This window comes from Molothrus ater, chromosome 5 (genome assembly GCF_012460135.2).
Source record: "Molothrus ater isolate BHLD 08-10-18 breed brown headed cowbird chromosome 5, BPBGC_Mater_1.1, whole genome shotgun sequence".
In the NCBI taxonomy this organism is placed as follows: domain Eukaryota; kingdom Metazoa; phylum Chordata; class Aves; order Passeriformes; family Icteridae; genus Molothrus; species Molothrus ater.
This window is the reverse complement of record NC_050482.2, coordinates 60,538,285-60,565,357: the sequence shown is the minus strand read 5'-3', so window position 1 is coordinate 60,565,357 and position 27,073 is coordinate 60,538,285. Positions and strand designations below refer to the sequence as shown.

Genomic DNA, 27,073 nt, shown 5'->3' with positions numbered 1-27,073 from the left:
GGTTTGTTTGCCAAAGCCAGTGCTCTGACTGCTTGCACTGTGCTCTTTGCTGTGCTTCTGGGTGGATTTTTTCAGCTCCAATCCTTGAAGTACCCCTGTTAAGGGACACAGGAGAACAAATTCCTTTTGCTCAAGTGATGCAAAAGCAGTTAAACATGATTCAGAACTTGGGCTGGAATCCTTAGGTCTGTTTTAGTCTTGGGGATTTGTGATTTGGACCTGCATCCTTAATATATTATGCACTAGAAAAATAAAGAATGATGATATGAAAGGATGAAATAAATGTTCAGCTATTTTCCCATGGTCTGGAAGCAGAAGCACCTCTACTATCAATAGGAAAACAGAGTTTGTATCTCCTGTGCACAAACATTAGGGGGTTTGATTCAGAAGAGTTTGGATTTTTGATAGCTAGTCATCCTTCTGACAAAATAGATCTCCTTTTTCTGTCTATTTGCCTTTCACGACTTTTTTGGGAGTTCATTGTATTTGGTTGCACTATTTCTACAGTTTTTCCTTTGCTGGTCCCAAACTCATAATTTGCACCACTGAATTGGTAAATAGCCTTTTCTGCCAAGTGGTCAGATGCAATTGTTCACTGACTGAACAATTTGGGATTCTTCTACATACTCAGCACTCATGTGCACACAACATGCATGAACACAGACACACACACACACACAAACACAAGGATACTGAAATGAATATACAATTTACTGTAAAAAAAAAAAGAGCCACAGTGCCAAATTCAGCACCAGGTATGTTTTAATGCACTTCTCCTTGCCTCAGTGGGATTCTGGAGCACAGGTTTAGATGACTTATGTTCAAGTGATTTTAACCAGGAAAAATGTGTCATTATTAAATTAAATAGGGCTTTTGTCTTGCCTTGGATTCCACTGAGGACAAATACATGTTCCTTTCAAAAAAAAACAAAAACAAAAACAAAAAAAAAACCAAAACCAAAAAAAAAAAAACAAGCAGCAGAAGCAAAGTCATGTGCAAATAATGAAAGAATCATTGCAGACTGTTTGGGAGGACAGCTCCAGGAAGCAGGGAATAAGTTCACAGGCATTGTTTGCTGCTGGTCTTCACAATGCCCTTTGTCTTCTGAAAATGTTATTGCAATTTAACACTGGCTCAGCCAAATAAGTGACTCAGAGGGTGCTTATTTATGAGACATTTGGAATGGATAATATGGGGCATAATTTCTGAAGGCTGACAGTTATGAAACCTCTTCCTTTTGCAGCAAGCCTTCATCTCTGTGTCATATTCTCTTACTGACCAGCCAAAACATGAACTTGTTTCCCCAGCTAGGAGAGCAGCACCCTCCAGCACTTACACACCAGCATGTGAGCACAAGCACAGTATATTTATGTATTGCTTATAGGAAACCCAAAGGGTTTGCCTGATCTGTCTGGGTGTGCACCAAACTGCCTTCTTTTCCTGTCACAGGAGGCGCCCCCAAGCCAGCACAAAAATCGAATTCTCAGGACTGAAGACATTTTTCACCATTTAGCATGGAACTAGAAAGATGACTCCACAAGAGGGAGCCAGAAAACAAACAATTTGTCACGAAGCAGGCTATGAAACTCTTTACAGAATAAAGTGGTGGGCGTGCTACAAGGTGTCCTTCACCAGCCAGGGCAGGTGGCTGAGCTGCTGCTCCCCTTCCACTATGAGGGCTGTTTGTTGTATGACAGCATCAAATCGTTCTTCAGGGCTTTGTAGAGGTTGACAAAGGATTCAGCCCAAGTGTCCTTCTGGTGTCCCTGGGACTGGGCAGCTCTGTAGGCCGTGTAGACCATGGTCAGCACTGTCCTCTCAAAGTCCTCCTTCTTGAGGACCCTCGGGTAGGAAGACAGCCTGCTGCTCAGCCTGCGGATCTCTGGGATGCTCTTGGGGATAATCTCGTTGCAGATGGTGTCAAAGTCAGCAGCCTTCCTCAGGGAAGCCAGCTCCTCATCCTTGATGGAGATCCTCTGACCTTTGTCAATGTCAAGCTCAGCTAAAAGAAACTGGTACAAAATCAGAACACAGAAAGCTATTTATTTTCTCCAAGAGACTCTAGACAGAGTACATGTGAATTAACAACATGTCCTTGGGTCTTTAATTTTTGTCAAATGGAGAGAGTTGCACTGTATGGAGGTGGGGAAGACTAGAAAGTTGCTGTGTGCTCCGACCTTTCTGGTGAGCTATCACACAGCCAGGGGTTTACTGCTGGATGAATAAAAGTGACACAAAGCCAGATAATGGATAACCCAAGTATGGGCAGTACCCCCAGTCTTGGTTAAGGTTTAAGGAACCATATACTGAACCTCATAGAGCAGGACCACATCCTCCAGCGAGTTCTGTAACACTGGGTTCAGGAAGGCAGCTGAGGACCTCTTGAATCTCTGAGAAGCTGGGAAAAGCACAGCTGGAAAACAGCAATGGGAAAACAGAGTTTTCATAAGGTGCCAAACACTGACAAGAAGCAGCATTTTCAACAGTAGAATCCAGTAAAAAAAATGCGTCTTGCAAAATCTTACTGTACGGAACGGCCTTTGACTGTAAATGAAATGTCTGGCAGGGATTGCTTTGGCCTTGATTGACCAAGGATGGAGTTCAGCTGGATCCAGAGGATGCCTAACACAGGGTGCTTTGTTATCCAAACCTGGGACTCTGAGTTGCACCATCAGAGGTGAAAGGAATAATGATAATTGCAGCATTAACATTGTCTGAAATACAGGCTCTTTTCCTGGATCTGAAGGGGGAAACCAGTACCGATGCTTGAACAAAAACAACTTTATTTATTTGAACAAAAACAACTTCTACCATCATGCTTCTGAGTCTACATTTCTCCTGGTTTCAATTGCCTAAAAGTTGATCTCTCCTTATTTATTTGAGACAGATCCACCAGAGAGTAACTAGCTCATCTGTCCTGGGCATTCACACTTGGAAGGAGTGACTCACCCAGATGTCTGTGTCACTTCACTGAGCCTGTCACCAGCTTAGACAAGGCAGCTACATCCAGTGAGGTGAATCCCAGCTTAGTGTGGCTTTAATACTTTGCAGTGTAATAACTGGAAAAACCAGAGCCTGCTACCATCAGGTATCTGTTGACCAATGTGAAGTGCACTGTGCTGTCACAGGGAAATGACACAGCAAACAGATGTACAGTCCCTGAACTCAGCACCCCAGTGACATGCAGCATGTGTGGAATTAGTGGCCTGGACAGCCCAGAGTACAGAAAACATCTGATGCTGCTTTAGAGAAGACCTAAATGCTTTGAGTTATTAATCAGGTTACAAACCATCCATGTGCTGTTAAAAAGTCTAAATTACTTTCAGAGAAGAAGGGAAAAAACCTCTCTTTAATGTTTTATTTGTATATTATTATTTGTATATTATTTGATGTTTGGGTAATCATAATTTGAATTTGTTGGTATTTTTTCTAATATTCAGGCATAGGAAGGGGTTTTTTTTAACTTGTGCTTATGTGACTGTTGGTATGTTTCCCATAAGCTTCACTTCTCAACTTTAACTCTGTTTGACAACAGATAAATTTGGAAACCAGTCTAAGAAAAAAAGGAAACAAATCCCCCAAATTTTGATAGGCATTATGTCAAAATTAAGATTTTTTAGAGTTATGAGTAACATGTAATAGAACATGCAGCTTACTTTGAATTTTTGGAAGGTTTCAACCCGCCCTTCTTCTACCAGAATTTTTTTTCATTAAACATTTTACTAAATCAATTTTGCCTGGTTTTGCCAAAGCTCTTGTGATGGATTTTGCACAGTGCCTGTAAAAAACCTGAACATCATTTAAAGCTCTCTCTTCTGGGCATTAGAGAAGAGAAGAGAAGAAGAAAAGAAAAGAAAAGAAAAGAAAAGAAAAGAAAAGAAAAGAAAAGAAAAGAAAAGAAAAGAAAAGAAAAGAAAAGAAAAGAAAAGAAAAGAAAAGAAAAGAAAAGAAAAGAAAAGAAAAGAAAAGAAAAGAAAAGAAAAGAAAAGAAAAGAAAAGAAAAGAAGGCTGGAGCAACTGTAATTATTTTATGGAAAAGCTGTCCCAACTCTCTGACTACACGGTTCATCAGACAACTTGCCTCTTTGAGGTTACCCAAGCAGATCATATCTATGCAGTTTCTTCCAGACTCTGTACCCTAAATGCAGCCCTGTTTCCTGCCCCATTGGCAGCTGCTGACTTTGTTGTAGTTTGGCTTGTTAATGATATTTAAATTCTAGAGCAAGAAGAGAGAAACCAAATATCTAAATTCTAAACCAATATCTAAATTCTAAAGCAAGAAGAGAGAAACCAAAGCCTCAGGACCTTTATTATCCTGCATATGGAAAATTAATCACGATAATGCTAGGTATGAAGTAATTCATACTTGATGATACAAAGGGTATTTTGGCCTTAAATTAGCTAGGGAAAAGGTAAAATATTTTTTTGAACTGCAATAAACATACTGTAGTTAGATAGAGTAGTTAGGATGGGTTTCAGGCATAGCTGCTGCATCCCTGGTGTTTCCCTCTCTTGCTCAGAGCGTTGCTGAGGCACAGCTGGAGCTGCTCCATTTTTTACTCTTGACAATTCAAGGATGCAACTGAGTGCATGTGAAGCGCTTGAAACTTCAAGCACTAATTGCTGAGTAATTAAAAACTTTTATTACTGGGCAATTAAAACTCTAATTACTTAGCAGCTGGCAGAAATCCAGTCCATAATGATGACTATTCATTTTTATCCCTTTTAGCTTTTAGATGCCCTTTTGGTGAAAACAGCCTCAGAGCATGGAGTACACCTACATCTGCAGATGGTTTTCATCTCAAATACCCCCTGAGCCATGGGAAAAGTGTCTGTGGCATCTTGCTTCAGTGCTGTCATGCTTCTTGTCATCACACTGATTGCTTTTAAACTTCAATCCAAGCAGAGATTCCCACCACGGAGCTGAGCTGGGGGCCACCAGCTTCAGCCCATCATCACTCACCCAGAAAAGCCTCAGCAAAGGACTCACACAAAAATAAATGCCATGCTATTGACTCAGTACTTGCTGAGTCACAAGTAACACCTCAGAAAGAAGAAGGGTTTGTTAGGAGATTCAAAGGGACAAGGGCTTGGGCTGCTCTGTGGTGAGAAGGGATTTTTATGCACATCAGAAGCATGCCAGCCTCTGTAGCACTTACTCCCTCATCTCATTATCTCATTCCCAAAACATATTAAAGTTTGTTACAGTTCTTAGAGACTCTACTCAGAAAGTCTTTCAGTGCTCGTTTGTATTTGTCATGGTTATCTGATTTTCCTGAGCTGCATTTTATTCAGTCCTTCCCTTTCTCTTCCTTCCTGCTCAGCAGTCAAATCCTTCCACCATCACTCCCTCCACAGTCCTCTCCATGAATTCACGAGTTCCTCCAAGTCTGTATGAACACTTGGGAGCAAGCACTCTGATTTTCATTGTACTGACTTAACACATGTGTCAGCTAAGTACAAAAGCTGAGATACAGAAAGATTTTCAGTCAGTTTCTGCACTTAATGATTGCAAATTCCACTTGAAGCTTTTTTGCTGACTTCTACTTCCTGCATTTACTTCCACCTCTGACATGAGTTGTCTGGGGACATCAAAGAACAGTAGAAGAGTTTATAACCCTTTACTAATTTCCTTCTCAAGGGACTTCTCTATAAAGCTCTCAAGCAACTGGAGATGCAGAGTTTATGTTGTTGCACGATTTTATGTTCATATTGCAGCCAATTCATTTCAGTGGCAGTAGCCATGAACATCTAAGCAGCAATCCCCAATTAGTATTGACAGAGAAAGCCTAGCCTAGTGATCTCTGAAGTCAGTGGAGAGTCTCCAATTGATTTATTGTTTTTATTTCTTTTACAAATGTGTTAAGACATCTCCAATGTAGATATGGGTGCTTCTTTCCTAAGGGCTGGTCAGTCACATAACAAAAAACTTATGATTTACAGAGACAAGTTAGGAAAAATAAGCTTTTCATTGTCCTTACTGAAAACATTTTCTATTATATATCTATATATAACTGCTCATCCTCTTCCAAATCCCTTCTGCAGAGGGGCCTTGGGAGTTCTGCCTTGCTGCCTGCTCAGGGCTCAGGGCTGGATCAGAGAGAGCAGCATATCTGAGCACATCACCCCCTCCAGGCCCCTCTGGCTGGCTCTGCATGGCCTGGAGTGCATCACTGCCTCTGCCTGGAGACTGCAGGCAGCCCACATCTCTCCTGCTAAGGTTGGCTAAAATTGCCCTTCAAAACTGGCACAGAAATCTCCATTTTCTTCTTGCTGCAGGAGCCCATCCAGCCTCCTACTACTCTGTTGACTCAATTCCACTCTCCTTCAAAACTACCCAGGCTCTTAAAGAAAAAAAGCCATGTTTGCCAACCCATGTTTGCTTCTAACCACTTAGCTAAAGCATCTTTATGGCTTAAACAAAACATCATATTTGAGGCTGACAATAGCCTCATTTTAAAGATGTTTTCATCTCTCTTAAAAGATTCTGCCAGAATCTTCTGCACTTCATTAGCTGTGTGGTAAATATTTGTGATCCTCTCCCAGGTTTTCCCTGCAGTTTGATTGGTGAGGGTACAGATGTTTAGTTTTGCTTTCCAGTTCATGCATCTGTTCATTATTTCCCAGTTGCTTCCTGTGCTGTGTTTGCTCAATAAGCACAGACCATAGCTGCAGGAGTTCTCAGTTATTTGTGCATCCCCAATGCCCTTTCCTTCCCCTATGAAAAGGTGTGAAGCACAATTTGGGACCGGTGCAGACCGTTGCTCCAAAGCAAGTACAGCTCCCAGGGCTCTATGGCATGAGCAGTTTAATTGGGGTTATGACTCAGAAGGAATGGCTTTGATTGCCCTCAGAGGCATGCGAAAGAGTTATCTCATTGCTTCAGAAGGACACCTCTCATGAAGGACAGGAGGAGCAGAGGAACAAGAAGGATTCGATACTTCAAGATGGATTCGTGTTTTTGTCAAAGAAAACAAAAACAAAACCTCAGCACTGCCCATAAAGTGATTGTATAGGCAGATACATCAGCCATTATAATTAATGCCATGCAAAAAATGATAAGTGGTGCAGGCTGACTGAATCTGTTTTGTTGCAGAGACTGCTGGGTAGTTCCTAGAAGCTGTTTTGGCTTTTAGGCCAAATGCCTGAAACGCTCACAAGAGGTTCTTTACTGTGTGGGTGACTGCACACTGGAGCAGATTGTCCAGAGGGGTTGTGGAATCTCCTGCACTGGAGACATTTAAAATTTTCAGAACACAATCCCATGTCATGTGCTCTGGGATGACCCTGCTTGAGCAGAGAGGTGGCACCAGGTGCCCCACTGTGGTACCTCCCAACCTGGCCCTGGATCTTTCTGGAATCATCTTTCTGGAGGATTCCGTAACTGTGCATGGGAAGCAAAGGTTTGAACTCTCCTTGCCCAGGCTGTACAGAAGAGAAGAGGACACGAGTGTCAAAGTTTACATACACTTGAAAAAAGCTTTTGTTTCATGTTTCTCTTTGATAACCTTACTTCTGAGGGCTTGCACACGGACCAGAAGTATCTTTTATACATGAAGAATTTTATTTCTGCCTAATGACACTTTGGTGGGTCCATTGCGAGTTTTGTCATTGCTGGAGTAACAATTCCCTACTCCCTATTTGCTGCCTCAGGCTAACAGGGAAATACCCTTGAAAATACCTTGAAAATGGTACCTTTACCATTCTGCAGTGGTACCAAAAGCTTCACTTACAGCAGGGTGAGAGGATGTTAACCCGTGACAGGTGTGTCAGGCAGTGAAAGTGGTAATGTAGATCACAAAAAGGGCAGGATTATTAAAGGGTTAATGTGTTTTATGCATCTTATTCCTTGTCCTGTGCTTGGCTCATCCCCAGAAGGATGCATCTTCACCATCTGCAAAGTGTTTGCCCTGTCCTGGGCCTGCAGCTGTTGCCAGGGCAGAACATGAGCTTTGGCTACACTCCCTCACTTTTTCCTTTTCTGTATCAAAACTGCTATATTAGAAATCATTGAACACTGTCCCAGTGCCAGAGAAATTGACAGAGTAGGGATTTGGAGGAAGAATAAGGATAATAAAATACGGGGAAACACATACAAAATCCTAGAAAGACAAGGAAAAAAAATGCTGCAGTGCTACAGTTTAGCATCTGAAACTTGTGTGCGGATTTGCAGTTATTGACATAAGTAGCTTCTATGACAACAAGTGCAATGCAAGGACTTTTATCCAAATTTGATACATTTAAATCTCCATCATTGGGGGATTAAATCCCAATGCCCCTTAGGAGAACACAGCAGTGAGATGGAGAAAACATTCTAATTACAAAACACCATGAATTAGCACATGTTTAAAAGCAGCTACCAAGAGAATATGCCTCTTTTTGCTCTAAATTTATATCCTTGCTATCTTAGCTCCGAAGGCTAAACTTAACTCATAACTGTTGATTAAAAGTGAGAATAGACATTAGCATCATATTTAGTTATTAAGAAAAAAAATATGGTAAAGGAAAAGCTTTGGCTTGAAAAGTTTTGTTAACAAGGATGTAGGAAGTAGATCTCCCTACGAAAGTTGGCAACGGGAAATACTGTTCTTAGGGGGAAAAAAACAACTTTAAAACACCTAAAATTAAAACCATATTAAATTTAATTTCCTAGTGCAACATATTATCAGTTTTTTCCAAAGTAAGTTAGCTTTTACTAATTTACCTCCTCTTAAAGAAACAATCACATTCTGAAAGGGTGTCTCAGTTGCAGAAAACAGAACCTATTCCTACCTAAAACTTCTGCCCTTCATAAATGACCCGAGATGTGTGAGATTAGATTAATGTGCAACAGAATTCCCATTAAAAAAAACTAGAGTGGTAATAGCCTGCCTAGCTACTTGGCACAAGTAAGAAATGCAAAGGTGTATTAGAAAGACCAAAAAACCATTATGCTTGCAGAAATGGGTATTGCTAGAGAAGAAAATGGTTTGCCTGAGCCTGTGTTTGTGAGAGGTGGAGGATATTTACATTCATGACTTAAGTGAAATGGTTTCAAAGATATCACGAGCACCAACCAACTAAAATGGTCTGAGAATTTATTCCCTCATATGGAATTTCCATTATGCAGCATTTTCACCTGTTCCCAGGCTGAAACAAAGTATGCTGCGTTATTTATTCTTCCCTTGGTGTGATAAGGAGGGGTGCCCACCTGGAATTATTTATGCTCATAAGAAAACATTCCAGTCAGCCAGGAGAGGCCTTTAATATGCTGGAGTGAAGTCGCTGCAGAAGGCGTGAAGAGAAAAAATGCACCCAGAGAAACTGAAGGAAAGAAGAAGTGAAATATATTGTTTTCTTATCCTTCAGTTTGCTGCTATATTAGCACAAACTGGGAATAGACAATGGCAAAAACTGTGTAAGTGAAGGGCAGCAATAAAGGAAAGAAACATCAACCCTGCTCCACAGGTTTAACTCATAGGCAATAAATAATTGTGGTAACACAGTTAATTTCAGGCAGAGTCCGGAAATGAACCAGTACTTTATATTCCTGTCTTCATTGCAGAGCCACCTCTCCTTCCCTGTCTGTGTTGCTCACAATGCTTCTGATCCAAAGGAAAGACACCAAGCAGTCTTAATTAAACCCATTTGAAACAGTTTCCTATTTCACATTTCCTAGTTTCCAACAAATGAACAGGCAAAGGGATACAACAATGCTCCAGTCTACTGCCATTTCTTCCAGGAGGCAGCAGAGAAGGGAGTGAGTGAGGGAAGGAAGGAAGAAATACAAGAAATGCAGCAGGGTGTTTGTGCTTGGTGCTGAGCTGTGGGGAAACACCCCAGGAGCAGAATGAAGCAGCTGCCTCTGCTGTTGAGCAATGGAGAGAGAACAAAGGAAACCAGAGGTCTGCTTCATGGGAAAAGACAGAACTGCAGCAGCTCCAAGAGCTTCCTGCATGGTGCTATTGCTGCTCTGGAAGGAAAGCCCTTCAACACTGCTATAGATGGAAAATGAGATGATTGGCTCTCACAATTAAAAGATCACTATTGTGTGACTATTAAGAAAAGCTTTAGTGCTGTACAGTTATGTTATTGCAGTTTAGATGTCCTCTGTTCTCCCCACAGTTCCCTTTCCCCCTGTACTGTTGCCATCAGACAGCCTGGGCTGTCCAGGACAGGTACAAAGAGGCTGCACAGGTGTCCCTGGCATGGGGCAGTTGGGAATGGAAAAGCTTGGGGGTGCTCAGGGGGGCAGCATGGCAACACCTGACCTCCAACCCAGTTACAAGCAAGCATCTCCACTGATCAATGGCAAAGAGGAGCTGACTGACAGACTTTGGGAGGGCTGGGCTGGCTGATGCAACCCCAGGGGTGTAAAAGAACTGAGCATCCATCTTGAAGAGGAACTGGCCATGTGGTATCCATGAGGGCAGTTCTCAGAACTGCAGCTTTTTCCTCATGTAGTCCTTTGTTGTATTTTTGTTAAGGTTTAATAAACCTATTTAAATTTTCAAAGTGAGCAGTTGTTTCTCACAACACCAAATCACTCTCACCAGTTCTCTGCCCTTTTTATATCAACATTGCAGAGCCCAAAGGGGTGGGCTCAAGCCTTGCACCACCTCCCAGGTATGCATTTCCTCAGAGCTGAGTCACTGGGCATGCAGAAAAGGTATTCACTCAGTAGTTAAGAATAGCTGAGTTTCCTTTGTGTCTTGGCAGGCAGAGGTGACAGCTTGGCGAGGGTTTTGCTGAGCCTGACCTAATGGAGCTGTGGCTGCAAGGGGCAGCTCCTTCCCTTGGTGCTGACACTGCTTTGTGTGGCCACACAGGCACCTAAGCCAGGAATCTGCCTGGTTGTGAATGAAGGAAAAAGCAAATTAAAAAAAACAGTGGTAGTTTTCAGCTGTCTCACTTCACAACACATCTGCTACGCCAGCAGGGTTTCTACGCATGAGAAACTCCCAGCGCACTTGTGCTCTGTTCTTGGTGTAGCTGGTGATGATTCAAGTCCTCAGATGACCTAAGGATAGAAATCAGCCCTGGGAGGAAAAGCAGAAGCCCTTCATCATGCTTGCACACCCTTGATCTAACCACCAGATGGATAAGATCCTTTTTTTTGTTGTTGATGGCCACCTCAACCTGCTGGAGGAGAGGGTTGGCTGCAGGACCATCAGCTGCCAAACACTTCTTCCCCTTCTGTGCTTACACCCCACAGAGCTTTTAACAGAGGAAATTCAACTGGCAGAAAGAATAGGTAATTTTTTTTTTCCCAGACTGGATGAAAAGAATCAAAGGTCCAGTTTGGACCACAGAACTAGCAGGGAGTACTATGGAATTTTTTTTCATGATCACATGACAGCTCAGAAATGCCAGGGACCCTGGAATTATTCACTTGAGCCATCTGTGAATGGTTTCAACTGGCAAATAAATTCAAGTGTCTGACAGTGGGTCTAGGAGCAGTCTCTGATCTGATTGCTATTATTATTATTATTTTATTCATGTACAAACTGCTCACACACATGAAACAACAAGGTACTCCTCATCCTCACTAAGTATGAATATCACAGCTCAGAACTGAGGAGAAATAAACATTAGATTGACCATATCTTCTCACTCCAATTGAAAACAACCAGAAATATCTTCCCTTTTTCTTCAGATCCCCATCCAAATTGAAATAAATTGTTAGGAAGTGAATACATAAATACCAGTTTTCTGCTTCCTCAGCTCTGGGATTTCACTTGCTCTTCAAAAGCAGGGAAACCCCAGCTGCCTTTCCAGCTGTTCATTGAGCTCCAAATGTCAGTGCACCTGCTAGGGTTTTCTTAATGACATGAATATGTGCTGGATGAGAAAGAGGATAAGTCAGCCTTGCCCAGAAAACAAAATGAATAGGGGTACTAGGTCCTTTTTAAAAAAAAATGTGTTATTTTTTGGAGGCAATTCCCTTTCAAATCATTGTATGATTTCTAGTAGTGTCAATAAAGGTAAGAAGTCTGAGAAAGGGACTCAAGACTTGAAGATGGATTAAGGTTTGTCTCTGAACTGGACTGCTACAGCTGCTTTGTTACATAAGCAGAGCATGAATGATGGAAAGCTGGGCTGTATCCCTGCTGAGAGTCTGGGAAAACACATGTTTCTCCTGGAGAGGTGAGTGAGGATCAGCATGGGAAGACATCTATTCTGTCAAGTACACACACTGTGACTGCATGTCTGGGCCCCATTATGTTAATGTCTGCATCTCTGTGGAAATAATATTGACATATTAGTGAAGCTCACATATAATCCTCCACTAAACCTGATCAGTGGATTTCAGTGTGTGCAGATGTGATGTTGGGCCAAGCCAGTCTTTGTGATATTGCCATAAACACAGCATAGAACTGTAAAGGATGAATGAAAAATGGGTTGGGTTTATAGCTGCATCCCCCATTTCACAAACACACATATGGGATTTCCATTTTACAAAGCTGACATTTTTGCAAGCTTCATTGTTACTCCAGACTCTCCTAAAACCTTTCTATTTCGAGATCTTTCAGGTTTCAAGATCTGCTGAAATAAAGCTGAGACTGATGTACAACTGGATTCGCCATTAAATACAGAAAGCCTTGCTAAAACTTGGAATGTTGCAAATTGTTAAAGGCTGCTGGAGACTGGGTGAGATCCTCAGATGACCTGAGCTGGCACCACCAGCCCTGTGATGCTGCTCTGCTGGCAGCCAGGCCACAGAGAACCCTGTGCTATGTGAGACAAGCCTGGGATCACAGAGGAGAAAAGAATGGTAGAGTCAGGGTTACAGAAATCTTACAGCCAACAGAATAACCCAAATATCCTGTTTCCTGAGGAGAGAGACCTCAAAGGCACAAAATGCTGACAGCTGTGCCTGAAGTTGATGGAAATTCAAAATCTTCCTCTTTCACTGTTGCAGTCCCTGCTCCTACAGGTGACATCTCCCAGTGGCTCCTTGCCAATTTGTATTTGTATTTGATGTATTTGATTCAGTGCTCTTCTTCCTCAATGTACACCCTCTTCTGGAGCCACCTGAGCTGAACTTGTAAAATAGATTTTGGCTTATGGGAAAATAATGTAAGCAAATGTTTAAGGAAAAAATGACTTCATCTTCTGAATTTAGGATGAATAAATTTAGAGAAAGGGAGGAAGGCCTGATTTCCACGAAACTTTAGCATGCTGCTGACTGGAACCAGCTGGGAGTCAGTTCCTTGGTTTAACTCCTCTGTGTGTGAGGACTGTGTGTGAAGGCATTGTTACTGTGGAGAAGCACTTTAATTAAGCACTTTAATTTAAGTGATACTCATTGTAAATCTCATCCTGTTGTTTTCTACATTTGGGCTTTCTCCTTGCTAGCTCAGAGACTCTGAAGCTTGCATAATGAAATGAGCTTGCTTAGCAAAGTTTTGCTGGTGTGTGGGTTACATCCTGCCAGAGAAAAATCTTCTGGTCCATCTGCTGTCTCTGTTGCTTTGGCCTACAGAATCACTCCTTGCCAAAGCTGGACTTCAGCATGTGATAGATCTGCATGACACCCCTGGTTATGAAAATGTGATTGATACCCATCTTACATCATCATCTTCATATGGTTTCCTTTTGTAATCATAATTTCCTTTAGGGTAATCATTGTCTGAAATGCTGGAACACAGAGGTCTTTTGTAGGGGTAGACTGACATTTAGTATGGCAACAAAATAAGGCAGGGACTACTTGTCTCCTTATTTAAAAATCCAAATGCTAGCCCCATTAATCTTTAAGTTCTGCTTTGACCTCTGACTGCCAAGGATTAAGGAAGGATGAAGGAGAATGAAAACTAGCTTGTCATGGCTGAGCTCCTTGGATTAGTAGCTGTTAACCACTGTGGTGGGTTACAGAGACAGGCTGCCTTGAGCACACTGGTTTGTTGGGAAAGGAATGCTCAGAAGGTGCTTTATATCTTTGCCTGTATAATACATGTGTTAATTTGTCAGCAAAAGCACCCAGAGGGAAATGCACCGGGCTCAGTAAGGCACAGTTTGCTCCCAGCTGGAACTGCAGTGGGAAGGACTGGCACTCTTCTCCACCTCAGCCGGCAGACATCCTGCTGGGGGTGATGAGCTCCAGCCTCAGGTCCAGCAGAGAATATATCATATATATCCTCTGGTAGCATGAATTCAACCAGGAGGGAAAAGCCCCTGAGGGAACATCACAAGAGGGTGTGAAAATCCAGCTGGGCATGTGTTCCAGATTGCAATGCAAGATGTATCCATTACCATCTGTATGGCAGATTATCTTTTGTCAAGTGGGCAGTTTGCTTTATCTCTCTCTTTGAGTGACCACAATCACTTCTCCCTCTGAGGAGACATCTGCTGATAACAGGCCATTGAATGCCACTGCATGGCTGATAAGAACTACAGCATCCCATGGTGAGATGCTCTGCCCAGGGGGAGGAGCCAAGCCTTGCTACCCAGATATAATCCAGAGGTTTTGAGACACCAGCATGGCTTTCTCCACTGGATTTCCCAGAAGAACAGCAGCTGCCTCTTCTTCCACTGGATCTTTGGAGGAAGAATACATCCTTCTCTACTGGATCCCTGCTCCAACAGAACCACCCCTGACACTCCAGGAGGGCTGCAGCCACATTTCCAATTGGACTGCTACCAACACCCTGACCCACAGGGTGTCAGGTTGGGTTCTGACTCTGTCAGTGTTGTTCTAGTGTACTGCATTGTTTATTTTATCCTTTTATTTTTCTTCCTTATTAAAGAACTGCTATTCCCTGCTCCCATATTTTTTGCCTGAGAGCCCCTTAATTTAAAATTCATAGCAAATCGGAGGGGTGGGGAGGATTTACATTCTCCATTTCAGGGGAGGCTCCTGCCTTCCTTAGCAGACTCCTGTCTTTCCAAACCAAGACAGCATGACACACATTTCCATCTCTGACCATGAAAATAGAAAGGGACTATTTAAGACTTATGACAAGTTGGTTACACTGCTGAATTTGTGCATGTAGAAACTGAGCTCTTTGCCTTGATGGTAATATTTTACTTCAGAGTCCCTCTATGTTCCTTTGGAGGATCTAAGTGCAGATGTTTTTCAGCTCTGGCATTCCCTTTGGCTGGAGCACACTGGCTGTGAGCAGCATACACAGGGAGTGGGGCTGACAGAACTGGGTGGTGATGGATTGATGGGCTATGGCACATGCAGTTAGTCATTCAGGGCTTGAAGGGCATCCAGAAATTCCCAGCAAGTGTCCAGCAGCCTGCTCCCAAAATACAGCTTCTGGCTAGGAAAGGAGCATCTTTCTAGGGAAATACAATTTGTTATGGTATCCCTAACACTTAGGTATTTACCAGGCACATTCTTCAAAACCAGACTTCATCAGCTGAAGCCCACAGCACTTCCCTGCTGTGAACATGGAAAATGCAGCACCATGGCAACACTACTGCCCAGCCTGTGTCACTGCCCCAACTCTCTCAGTCCCTCTGCTAAACATCTCCATCCTTCTCTCTGCCTTCCTGCAGGATTCCCTCTATCCCTACAATGCAGCAGTGCCCAGGCCTCAGCCAAGTGGCTGCTGTCTTCCCTCAGAACAGCAGGATGGTTTTAGGGAGAGATCAGATGCTGTGATGCCCATTCATTTCACCCTGGCTTTTCCCAGATATTCTGTCAACAGGGCCACATCCTCATCATCATCATCGTCCTCTCCTGCTGGAGAGCCCAACAGGGCAGGCACACACTGTCCCTTGCCACTTGTGTCTAACTGGGGCTGGTAGATCTGATTTTTGCTGATTGCATCCGATTCCTTCTATGGGATAGCCCAGTGTGGAAAAATCTTTGGATATTTTTCTATCCTCATTCCTTTGTGAGGACCCAACTGAGCTTTATGTTTGCTAAGTACAGGTCAAGGTAGGGCAGCCCCTTTGAGTTCTGCTTATTAAAAACCTGGCAGTAGAAAGCAGCAGAACAAGTAGTGTATACATTTTTATCATTAGACTATAACCTTCCAAAACTTTCTGCCAAATTGGCATGGTAATCTAGGAAAACAGAAGTTGCTGCAACTATGAAAAATAGATGGCTTCACTCAACACATGCTGTTCTATATTAGGAGGTCCACAAATAGTGTTTAACTGGAACTGGAGTTTGTTCAGTGCCAAGCCGTGAATAATTACATAAATAAAAAATGAAGCATGTTTTAAATGTCTTTTATTTTAAAAGAGGGCTTTAAACATGAACACTTCTCTGAGACATAAAATCTGTGCTTAATAAATAAATTCAATAAACACTTTGTGTTTCTTCAGAGCCAAGCATAAACAAAAAAGTAATGTCAATGCTGTGAGCATTATGAAAACCAGGGAGGAAACTGAGGGCTTTCAAAACTTGATCCATCCCTCCAGGGACTGATAGGGAGCTACAAGGACTTGAGCAGTTGTGGTGCTGTTTCCTATGACTGATGTTAATGGGAAATGCTGTAAAACTGCAAAATTCCTGAAGCTTCTGTGGAATAAAACCAGTTTTATTCCACAGAATAAAACTGTTTCTTGGGCAGTGGCAAGAGTCTTTTTGCCTACATTGTGTAGAAGATCAAAGAGAGGCGTTGAAAAAAGTGAAGAAATCCTACCACACTGATGATTCAGTAGCAGTAACTTTAATTTTTATACTGGGACTAGAGGTCAGTTGCCCAGACTGGAAGCTCTCAGTATCCTGGTAGGATGAGAGGGATGAGAGCCTGGTGGGGACTAGAAGTAAACTTGAGTCCTGCTTACACCAGAAAAAGGCAGAGCTCCAAAGGAAAGCAGCCATTCCAAGAGCCTGAGAGGCAGATGGGTAAGATGGAGACCAGCTGTGACAGATGGGCATCTGCTGAAGTGTGGGTTCAAGTGAGGATGCATGCCATGCTGACAAAGGAGACAATGCTACTCTAATCTTGATGTGATACACTTTAATATTTCCCACCCGTATTTAAACGTTTTCTCTCTCTTTGCACCTTTCCTTTATCTTCATTTTTCCTCTCCTTTACACCATTTTCATTTTTACCTCCACCCTTTTCTTCCTCAGCATATCTGTCCTTTGCCTTTGTCTCTGTTTCCCTCTTTGTGGCTCAAACAATCCCTGCCAGATTGGAAAGCCTCTGCTCTTCCCAAGACAGAGAAGAGATCAGAAGCATCAAGGTCATTTTTGTGGCACACCACCACCTGCCAAATGGATGGAGATGATTAAATCCCAGTGTTCCAGCTTGCAGCAGACATCCACATCCAGTCCTTGCTCTCTTTACAATTAGGCAGAACCTGTCTGAAGTGTTTTGCCTCCCCTGTGCCCTGCCAGGGGGTGAAGGGCCAGGCAGGTGTCACAGAAGCCCCTGTGAGTTTGGGTCACCAACATGAGACTGAAGCATTGTCCTTCCACTGGCCCATTTCCTCCCAAATAACCTCTGAGCACTCAACAACTTATTTTTCCCTTTCTCAGCATCTTTTTTTAAGCTACCCACCTGGCTCCTCCTGAGCAGAGGGAGACTCAGTGGTTTGGAGCCTGGCTCCTGGCTGCTGACCTGTTTCCCTGTGGCCAGGGAGGAATTTCCAGAGGACCAGTGGTATGCAGGCTGCTCTCAGGGGAACTGGGGGGCTGCCAAACCTAACCAGCAAACTGGGCCAGGAAAGGCCTCACATATGCTTTCACCAGAAGAAAGGAATGTTTGTGGAAACTGGGAGTAGTGGAGCTTTTTTAACTCTGCTTCTCTCCTCCTCCCACTCTCAGCCTCCAGCCTGACACTGAGCCTGTGCTGTAATAAGCCCTGGGACAGGAGAGAAGGGCAGACAGGTCATTGCTGCAGCCTGGAGCACCTTAGGGAGGGTGAAGGGGGTTACTGGCTGAGGACTGGTCATGGGAACACCACAGCCTGTGCTGCAGATTTGGGCTGGTTTAATGTATCTGGATGAGCAAGCATGCTGTAGGGGATGTATATCATAAAACTGCCATTGCAACTCTCAAATTAAACAGGATTTGGGTGTAATGAGAGAGAGGCACCACAGAGACATACAGGATCCCTGCACTGACTTTCTTCCCTTCCAGTCAGAGGGAAAACCCCAGAGCTAACAGGGCTCTTTGGTTTGTGTTAAATAACAAGTGTCATTTGCAGCTTATTCTTAAGCTGCCTTTTTTTTGTTTGTTTTTTTTTCTTTTAATGATGCTCTGTGGCATTCACATTCTCTGAAAAATCCCTTCACCCAGGATTTTTCTCCTGGGAAGCTGAGAAGCCTCAGAGAAAAAGGAAAACAATTCTTATCTCATTTGCTTCTCCTGTGTTTTGCTCATGTGGAATGTGTTTGGAGATTGTTTACCCACAGGTGATTGTTTCATTGGATTCTGCTGTGAATTGTTTGTCACTCAATCAGTGCCAGAGCTGTGTCAGGACTCTGGAGAGAGTCACGAGTTTTCATTATTATCATTTTAGCATTCAGTAAGTATCCTTTCTGTATTCTTTAGTATAGTTTAGTATAGCACTCTTTAATATAATATAGTACCATAAAATAATAAATTAGCCTTCTGAGAACATGGAGTCAGATTCATCATTCCTTCCTCCATCGTGGCACCCCACAAATACAATAATGCTTTGATACATTTCCCCCTCTGCTTCCCAGCATCTGCTCTCTGTACAGCTGACCCTGCATTACCTTCACCCATGTCAATGCCATTTTGCTGAAAACCCCTTTAAGTAACAAATACCTGCTTTGGGCTGGAAGATTTTTAAAAAGCAAGGAAACAAAATTTCAGATAATGAATTGTGGCCTCACTCCAGAGAGCAGAAAAGCTACTGTTGGCTTTTGTCACTCTGGTTTGCACACTGAAGTGCTTTTAAAGTTAACACAAGGGCCAGGTTTGTGCCCTTCAAGCCAGGACACTCCCACAGCTCCCTGTTTTGCTGCAGCCAGGTCCAGGTACCCAGCTGGCTTCTCTGCATCCTGCATGGACTCAGCTCCCTCAGCAGAGCCCTGGGCTGCAGGGACATTCACAGAGCCCTGTCCCTGTGGGCAATCACCAGTTCCTCCTCCTGGGCTTGCCCTGTGGGTCCTGCCCTGCCTTGAACCCGGGCACAGGCGCTGCTGCAGAGTTAATTGCTGCCCCACTCAGTTCTTTGCATCTTGCCTGTCACCAGCTGAATAATCAGAGCCTCTGCAGCCTGATGATGTTCATTAAGGCCTACTGGCTTCCCTTTCAATTAGATTGTACCATTCAGTGCTTTCTGACAGGATTCCTTTCTGCCTGAGAAGTCATTACACTCCTGCTGCATTTGGCATGATCTATCCCAGGAAAACAAGAAAAAGCACTTTATGCTTCAGAAATAGAATTAAAAAATAAAATAACCACAGCTATTAACAATACACAGGACTAAATACACACACAGCCATCCTGGGGCAAGGCATTTAATGACTCTGTGCCTCACAACAAAAAAGGATGCTAATATTTCCTCTCCTTAATTACACTGAGAGTTCTCTGGAGAAGGACAGATTCTTTTTTATTCTGTGTGTTTGTATAATGCCAGGTGTAGGAGTGTGTTTTTTGTTGACAGAGTGACAAAACTATTCTTTGTCCCCTTAAAAGGAAAGCAGGCTAAAAGTTTCTTTCCTTGATTAAGTGAAAAGACACTTTATAAGACTCAGAAGACTTCACCTCAAACTTAAGGATAGCTAATTAGACTAAAGCCAAAAAGTTTCACCTAGGCCATTTAATAGAAAAAGAAGAGAACAAAGAAACTAATTGCTTTTGTAAAGTGTTTTACCAAAACCAAAAACCTCTTACACCTAACTCAGTTTTTCTGTTTGTTATTTTGCCTTTTATTAAACCTTTTTGTTTCCAACACTGCAACAGATGCCATCCTGCTGATTTTTATGCCTCCAAAAGTAGCTAAGCTATCTTAGGTGTGTTATAGGCCTCCAAAAACTTGTTAAGCTCAAAGAAGTTACTATAACAGCCAGGTACCACTGATGTGTCTGGGGCCAGCAGTTAAGGTAACCAGAGGGCACTCACAGTGTTTTACACTCTTTGCACAAGTTTAATGTTTCATTCACCACAGAGCTGCCTCACCTCTGGAAGAGAACACTGCCTGGTCCACAGGCACTAAGAGCAGTGAGGTGGTTGTTAGGGGTGAGGTGCAGGGAGATATTTCCAGCTGACAGTGGAAGGAGTGGCTTAAAGGGCAGGAGGTGCTTCCCAGATGAGCTTTGCTGGGGCAGGAGCTCTTTGTGCAAACTGATCCAGATCCCAGGACAGCTCCACCCCTGGAAATGGGGCAAATAGATGTGACACTACAGCATGCAGGAATTCTGAGAAAGATGACCAAAGTGGCAGCAAATGTCTAACTGATTTGGCAGTCCTCAGTCCTGGGATGGAACTGGGATCACCAGGAGGATTCTACAGGTGCCACTTTCAGCAAATTGATCTCATTTCATCTAGGACATATCAAAAAGAAAACAGCTTTATTTCTTGTGTCTTCCTCTTGTTTACTCAGGTTTCCTCAAAATTGTCTAGTTCTTGTCTCTTTTTAAGTTTTACTGTGTGAGCAGTAAGCTTTAGCCATTTTTTGGCTGCTTCCTGTGGTGAATAAAGTCTCAGAATCCCTGCTTAGATCCTTCCTTCCTAGCAGCATGAGTGCTTCTAAAGAGTACAAAACCCATCTGTGATCTAAACAAAAATGTGAAAACTTCCATAATCTATTTTCCCTCTGATCTCATCAGAGTTTAGCATCTTTGCCCTAGAAGAGATTGGAAACTTCGATTTATTTAATTTTTTCAAGCATCCTTTGCAAGACTTTCAGGCTCAGGTATCCACTGTGAATTCTGATTCAGGGATCATCCTCCATGCAGGTTAAATTAATTAAGTCTGACCCTAAAGGAGCATTTGGGGAATCAGGACATGCTAGAATGGATTTTGATTACAGTCACAGCCCTGCCTTACTGGATATTTATCCTTCCATGGTTAAAATCCATTCAGAGACTGATATTCTAGCTACCTTTGCAACACCAAGCAGCTTTACTAATAACTAGTAAAAAACCTAAAAAACTAGTAAACCCCTCCCCAGACCTTCTTCAGGTCATGCCTTCATCTCCTCACAGACAGAGTTGCAATATTTGGTGCAGAAATAATTTGCATCAGGGGACTCCAGACCACAAACATGCATTCCAAGGAACTGGTCAGACTCATGGAACAGACTCAGGGTAGGTGGGAAAAACCCCTGCAGGAGATCAATCACCTTTTGCAGCTCCAGTGAGGTTGTTGGAATGGACCCAACAAGCAGGGAAGCAGAGGCAATTGAGGCAGTTTTCCAAATGATCACATGAGAGCCAGAGGAAAGGGAAATATTGCATTTTCCTCATAAGAAGTAATGTTCTTTTCACAGCCAGGCTTAGACAGGGTTGGTGTTGTCCCTTAGCGTTTTTGTCTCTTTCATTTGCACTGCACATTTAAAGAATTGAATAACAAAGTCTTTATAGAAATTAATAGAAATTTATAGAAATTAAAAGAAGTTGGATAGACATTACAATTTCAAAATTTCGGTAGCTGGACAAGCTGATGTATCTTTTTTTTAAGCTTGGGCCAGATCTCTGGAAACCTTGTCACATATCAAATAACAGAGGGCATAACCTGGTTTACTGAAGGACCCCTTGGTACCTAAATGTGTACGTGTTTGACCAGTTTTGTTGCAATTACAGGCTGTGTTCAGTCCCCATTCCCTTTGCTCATGCTCTCCAAGCCAAAAAAGTCAACCAAGAGTTACTGTCAGTGGTGGAATCCCAGAAGTTGCTCAAGCAGGAAGTGCCTGGCTGTAGGGATGCAATGTGAGATGCAGCAGGGAAGAGGGGGAAATAGGATGAAAAGGAGTGGGGATAAAGGGCATGCTCTAGCTTCTGAGGCACTCTGGTCTTTGCACACACAGCAGAGATCACCAGCAGCCAAATGACCACAGAGATTAGAACATATTAAACAATGCTTCCTTACAAAAGTACTGGCTGTCTTTCTAGTAACTGTGGCATTCACATTGTCTGGAAAAATCCCTTTGCCCAGGATTCTTCTCCTGGGAAGCTGAGAAGCCTCAGAGAAAAAGGAAAACAATAATTATCTCATTTGCTTCTCCTGTGTTGTGCTCACGTGTGGAATGTGTTTGGAGATTGTTTGCCCACTGGTGATTGTTTCATTGGTTTCTGGTGTGGGTTGTTTTCACTCATTGGCCAACTGAGGCCAAGTTGTGTCAGGACTCTGGAGAGAGTCACAAGTTTTCATTATTATCTTTTTAGCATTGTGTAAGTATCCTTTCTGTATTCTTTAGTATAGTTTAGTATAGTATTCTTTAATATAATACAGTATCATAAAATAATAAATTAGCCTTCTGAGAACATGGAGTCAGATTCATCATTCCTTCCTTCGTCTGGGGGTAATGCAGATACAATAAGCAAGAGCCAGTCTCTCTCTTCTACACAGTCTCCCCTCTCCTGGCCCTGGAGAGCTGCCAGCCTGCTCAGGCTAAGCCCACAAGCAGAAGTACCAGGCTAAAGTTGCTCAAGCAGCAGCTGCTCCATCACCTTCACCCACAAAGTGAGCTCCCACCACACCAGAGCAAATACTGAGAGTCTGCAATGGTGTGGGGAAATTAAAGACGATGGACCTTCTGCTCCTTCAAGCAATTCCTTCTGCAGAAAAGCTTTAAGGAGAGCAGACTGTTCCCCTGGTGCTCTCAAACAGCCATTTCACTTTCACCAGCCACTGGTGAAAATAATGGACATGGACCAGATAGATCTGATGGGACTGTAGTGATGCTTTTGAGGCCTAGAAGGAACACCACAAGAACTCCCCAAAAGCATGAGACTTCTGTGGTGCTGATATATCCATTTGACACTGATGGGTGAAAAGCATTCTACCTTCTTATTTTGTGTTTTTTAACATTTCCTTTTCCAGCCTCCACTGAGGGGTGAACTCACCCTTGCAGCTGCTCCTGCACTGGCCAAACGCCACAACCATAGGAAATCTGCATCTTCCCACCCTGAGTAAACACACAGCAAGAATGCTACTGTTTGTGTGTCCCATTTATTAGAATCAGGCAGCCTTTACAGCAAATAAACTCCTGCCAGCTGAGATGTGCTAGTAAGGATTGCCTTAGGGTTTCTCCTCAGGGAACAGACAACTCTTGTAAGGCTCATAAGGCTGGCTTCTGCTCTCCAGTGGATTGGTACTTCTCAAAGTTTGATGGAAGCAACCAGAAAGCAGTGACACTGGTTGTCATGGCTGCATGGAAGGGGTTTTTTTTGCTTATTTTTGTTGTTAAAACCCAGGATTTGTTCCTCGGTTTCTTCAGAAGAAACATCTCTTAAGATGTGGAATTCTTATTTGGAACTTGAAGAATTTATATAACCTCACCTCTGCCATTGCATAGGGAATAATACTTAGTCAGTAGAGACTTTTAATTACCTTTTTTCTTTACTTTTTTTTCCCTAGACAGGAGATTCACAAAATCTGAGAGGATACTTCCATGCAGCTAAGCCTACAAAAGGCTCAAGGAAACTTGAGGTGATGACAAGAAAATTATTTCATCATCATTCAGGATCTTTTCTTTGTTATTTTAAACACACCCATGCTACGGAGTAAGTTTTGCCTGTGACTTCTGGACCTGTGTCCACAGCTCAGTCAAGGCAGGCTGAGAAGTGTGTGTGAGATTTTTAATGCAAAAGGGTGAGACACTTTAAAAAGAAAAAGGAATGAATAAAGCCCTCTGTTTTCCTGCCAGAAATGCTTTTCTTTTTTTCTTTTTTTCCCCCCACTCATTGATGCTTCCAAGCAAAGGGAAAAGGGAGTTGGGAGTTCCCAGTCAGCACAAGTGTGTTCATCTTTTCTCATGCCTGAGTTCTCCTTGAGCCAAAGCTTGAATGATTGGTTACAAGGGATCTCAGGCTGCCCCAGTGCTTCCCATGGAAAAATGGTCAAAGCCAGACATTGTTGTATACAATATTGACTGCTCATTTCTACTGCAGACAACAACTGCTGGCAATTAAAGCAAGACCTTTGCCTTACTGTTTGTAAACAATCTGGATGACAAGTCAACATGGAGATGACACACAGATCTGTCTTTCATTTCCCTCACACCAGATGCTGATCTGTCTTTGGGTTTTCACTGCAAAACTCAAATCAGGACTTGGATAAGGCTTAAATGACTGAAGTTTAACCCAAACAAGACTCAGTTGTCATTTGTGGAGGGAGGGAAGAGCTCTGAGTGTGCGGCAGAGTGTGTCATTGCTCAGTACTCAAATTTTTGCTAGGTTTCTAAGCAATTCAAAAATTAAGATAGTGCTTGGATCCTCTCAAGGTACTGCAGATTTGGTCGGGTTGACACACGGTTCAAGGGAGGGGAGGTTCACTGAAGCAGTGGAGGTTCAATTATTGCTGAAGGAGTCATGCCTCTAAAACATCTTTAGAGCAGAATAGTCCCAGTAGATGTGGAAATCTGGTTTCCTCCTCAGAAAAAGCCTGCACACACTATTTGTGACAACTGAACTCCTTATCACAACAGGGAATGAATCTTCTCTTCCCTGTGAAGCCTCCAAAAATAAGCGCTAGAGCTTACAGCTTGAAAAAATCTGCTTTCCCAAAAGGCACAATAGAGTTCTAATGTTTTTCTTTAAATATTCATGGTGAATAAAATTGAACTTTAATAGTTGCATGAATTCCTTTTAGGGTTGTGATGTTGTTTAATTAGAATAAGTGTGTTAGCAAAAGTGAAGAACATCCTTAAATTGAATAGTGATTATTACATGAAATTGAACTCCTTTTTCTTAATTTTTTTCCATTTCTTAGGCAATGTGACATCATTCTTCCAAAGGGTGGGGCTGTAGATTTTTTTTATTAATATATACAGATCTAGTTCTGATTTTCTCACATTTTTGTGTCACCCCTGTAACAACAAATTCTTACCTACAGAATTACAGGATCTTATGACAAATATTGGTGCTATTTCCAGTCTTATACCAGAAGAGGAAAGTAAGGTACATGCAGGTACAATGACTCATGCAATATCAGCCAAGAGTCTGATGAAAAAGTTGTGGAAAAAACCTGCCATGGTGAGCCCCAGGTCAAAGCCCTGCCAGTGAGCTCCCACTAACAGGGATTTTTGAAAGGAATAATTAAGCATTGTAAAGAAAAATTCATCAGCCCGAGCTGGATTTTGTAGCTCTTCATTAATTCCCTCAACCATTCCCTCTCCTACAAAATCAAAACCAAACCCAAATGTCAGACTGGACTGGTACCAGCTATGAGGAGACTGGAGTAGGGAGGGAGGCATTTAAATGCTCTATTTTTTTTTTTTAGCAGACTCTGGTTCCTTTAAATGCCTGTGAATCTCAGTATCAGAACCAAAGAAATCTTTTGGGAGGTGTTTCCTTTCTCCACTTCCAGCAGCTCCTGACCCAGTGCCAAATACCAGAGGAGAGAATAAAACCAAAAAAGGGAAAGGACATCATCACTAGCTTTGAAGCAAGCATCTCCTGTGCCATCCAACAGTCCCCAAACATTCCATATGCTGCTGTCACACTTTAAAAGAATTACAAATATGTCACGACTGTGTATTGTCACGTTGGCAGCTGAAGCCTGATAAGACACCGGGTCACTTCTTCTTTGTCACCTGTGCTCCCCTGCCAGGGTAGGGTGGCAGCATTCCCAGGCATCTTGTACAATCCAGGCATTCTTGGCTTTACTATTCTCAGGTATCTTCCTGCCAGAGCAGATTATGCCACCTGGGACTGCACAGGCTTTCACTTTAAGGTTTCATAAGCTACATTTTTTTTTTGTTAACGCAGGAGAAAAATTAGAAAGAAGAAGGGAAAAAGTGCAAGAATGTGATTCTGGTTCTTGGGCTATTTTATATAATTTTTTTATAATAAAATACATATATCATTTTACCTTTATGCACTTATTCATGTGTATTTTTTATTTATCTATATATATTTTTAGCTGACCTGTTTAACGGAGAAAAAAAATTCCAGAGTTGGAGGGAAAAAATTATAATTGTGTATATATAGATATATATATATATCTACACACATGTATAATGCAACATAATTTGAGACCAAATCTACAACTCAAATAATTTTTCTCTTAAATAGTTTTTCAGGTTGAAATCTTACCTCTGCTCCATCTGTGGGTCACAGTGGCATAAGCACTGCAATAGAACAGCAGCAGCACCAGAGTCTTCCAAAGCATCCTTCTCTTTAAAACGCGTATGTCTAGCTGTACAGTAGCTTTTTTTTATTTTCCCAGCTCCTTTCTTTTCAGGAATAAATGATGGCTTTTCCTCTCCCCCTCCCCCTTTGCAGAAGAACCTGCCTGTTCTTCTGAGTAGAGCTGAAGTCAGCGCACAGCTCCTCTCCCAAACCAAGTCTCCTCGGGATCAGGAAACTTACTTTCACAGACAGACTTTGTTTTTATCCACATCTGGAATGACTCATAGTGCATGTGAGTTTGCTGGCAGCTGGGTGAATAAATATCATTACATTTTTGTCATTGAGTTTCATTTGTTATATGGGCCAGTTGGAATTTATTTTCGTCCAATAAACTGCCACAAGAAACTTCATTAAAAGAGACTCTGGAATTGTAGCTACTCCTCTGTAACACAGGGGGCTACACACTAACTAACCCCTGTGCAAGGCCAATCCCTCCCCTGGAATGATGGACAGCTGCCCTCAGACACTGCAGTCAGGGAGTGGGGCATGTGCTCTGCAAGAACATTTTGCTACTGTGATTCATATAATCACTCCTTTATTAAGAACATACCATGCTGCCTTTAGATTTCAGTTCTAGGCAAGACAGCTCCTGGCATTTTCCTCCATTTGGCCACTATGGATGACAGGAAGGTCCAAATCTTTAACTGGCTCTCCTCAATGGAACTTTGAGGAACAGTGAACAACCCTAAGGACAGGCTACATTAGCCAGGCTGAATGTCTCCACATTCAGCTGAGAAAAATAAAGGCTGAAGCTGAGAAAAATAAAAGGCTAGTGATAGACATCTCCTGGCTGATGCTGGGGCCAAGGAACACAGCCCTGGGAGAGCCTATCCCAGGCTGACTCAGCATGGAGGAA

The 27,073-nt window shown here is 42.6% G+C and overlaps 1 protein-coding gene across 1 annotated transcript; it reads right to left on the bottom strand.

Moving 5' to 3' along the window:
* Positions 1–1,670: 1,670 nt before the first annotated feature.
* Positions 1,671–26,197, bottom strand: FAM180A (family with sequence similarity 180 member A). The gene is made up of 3 exons (XM_054514920.1): positions 26,122–26,197; positions 2,313–2,413; positions 1,671–2,012 (listed from the first exon to the last, which is right to left on the bottom strand). Exons 1-3 carry the CDS (start codon positions 26,195–26,197, stop codon positions 1,671–1,673), a joined length of 519 nt encoding a protein of 172 aa, XP_054370895.1.
* Positions 26,198–27,073: the final 876 nt, after the last annotated feature.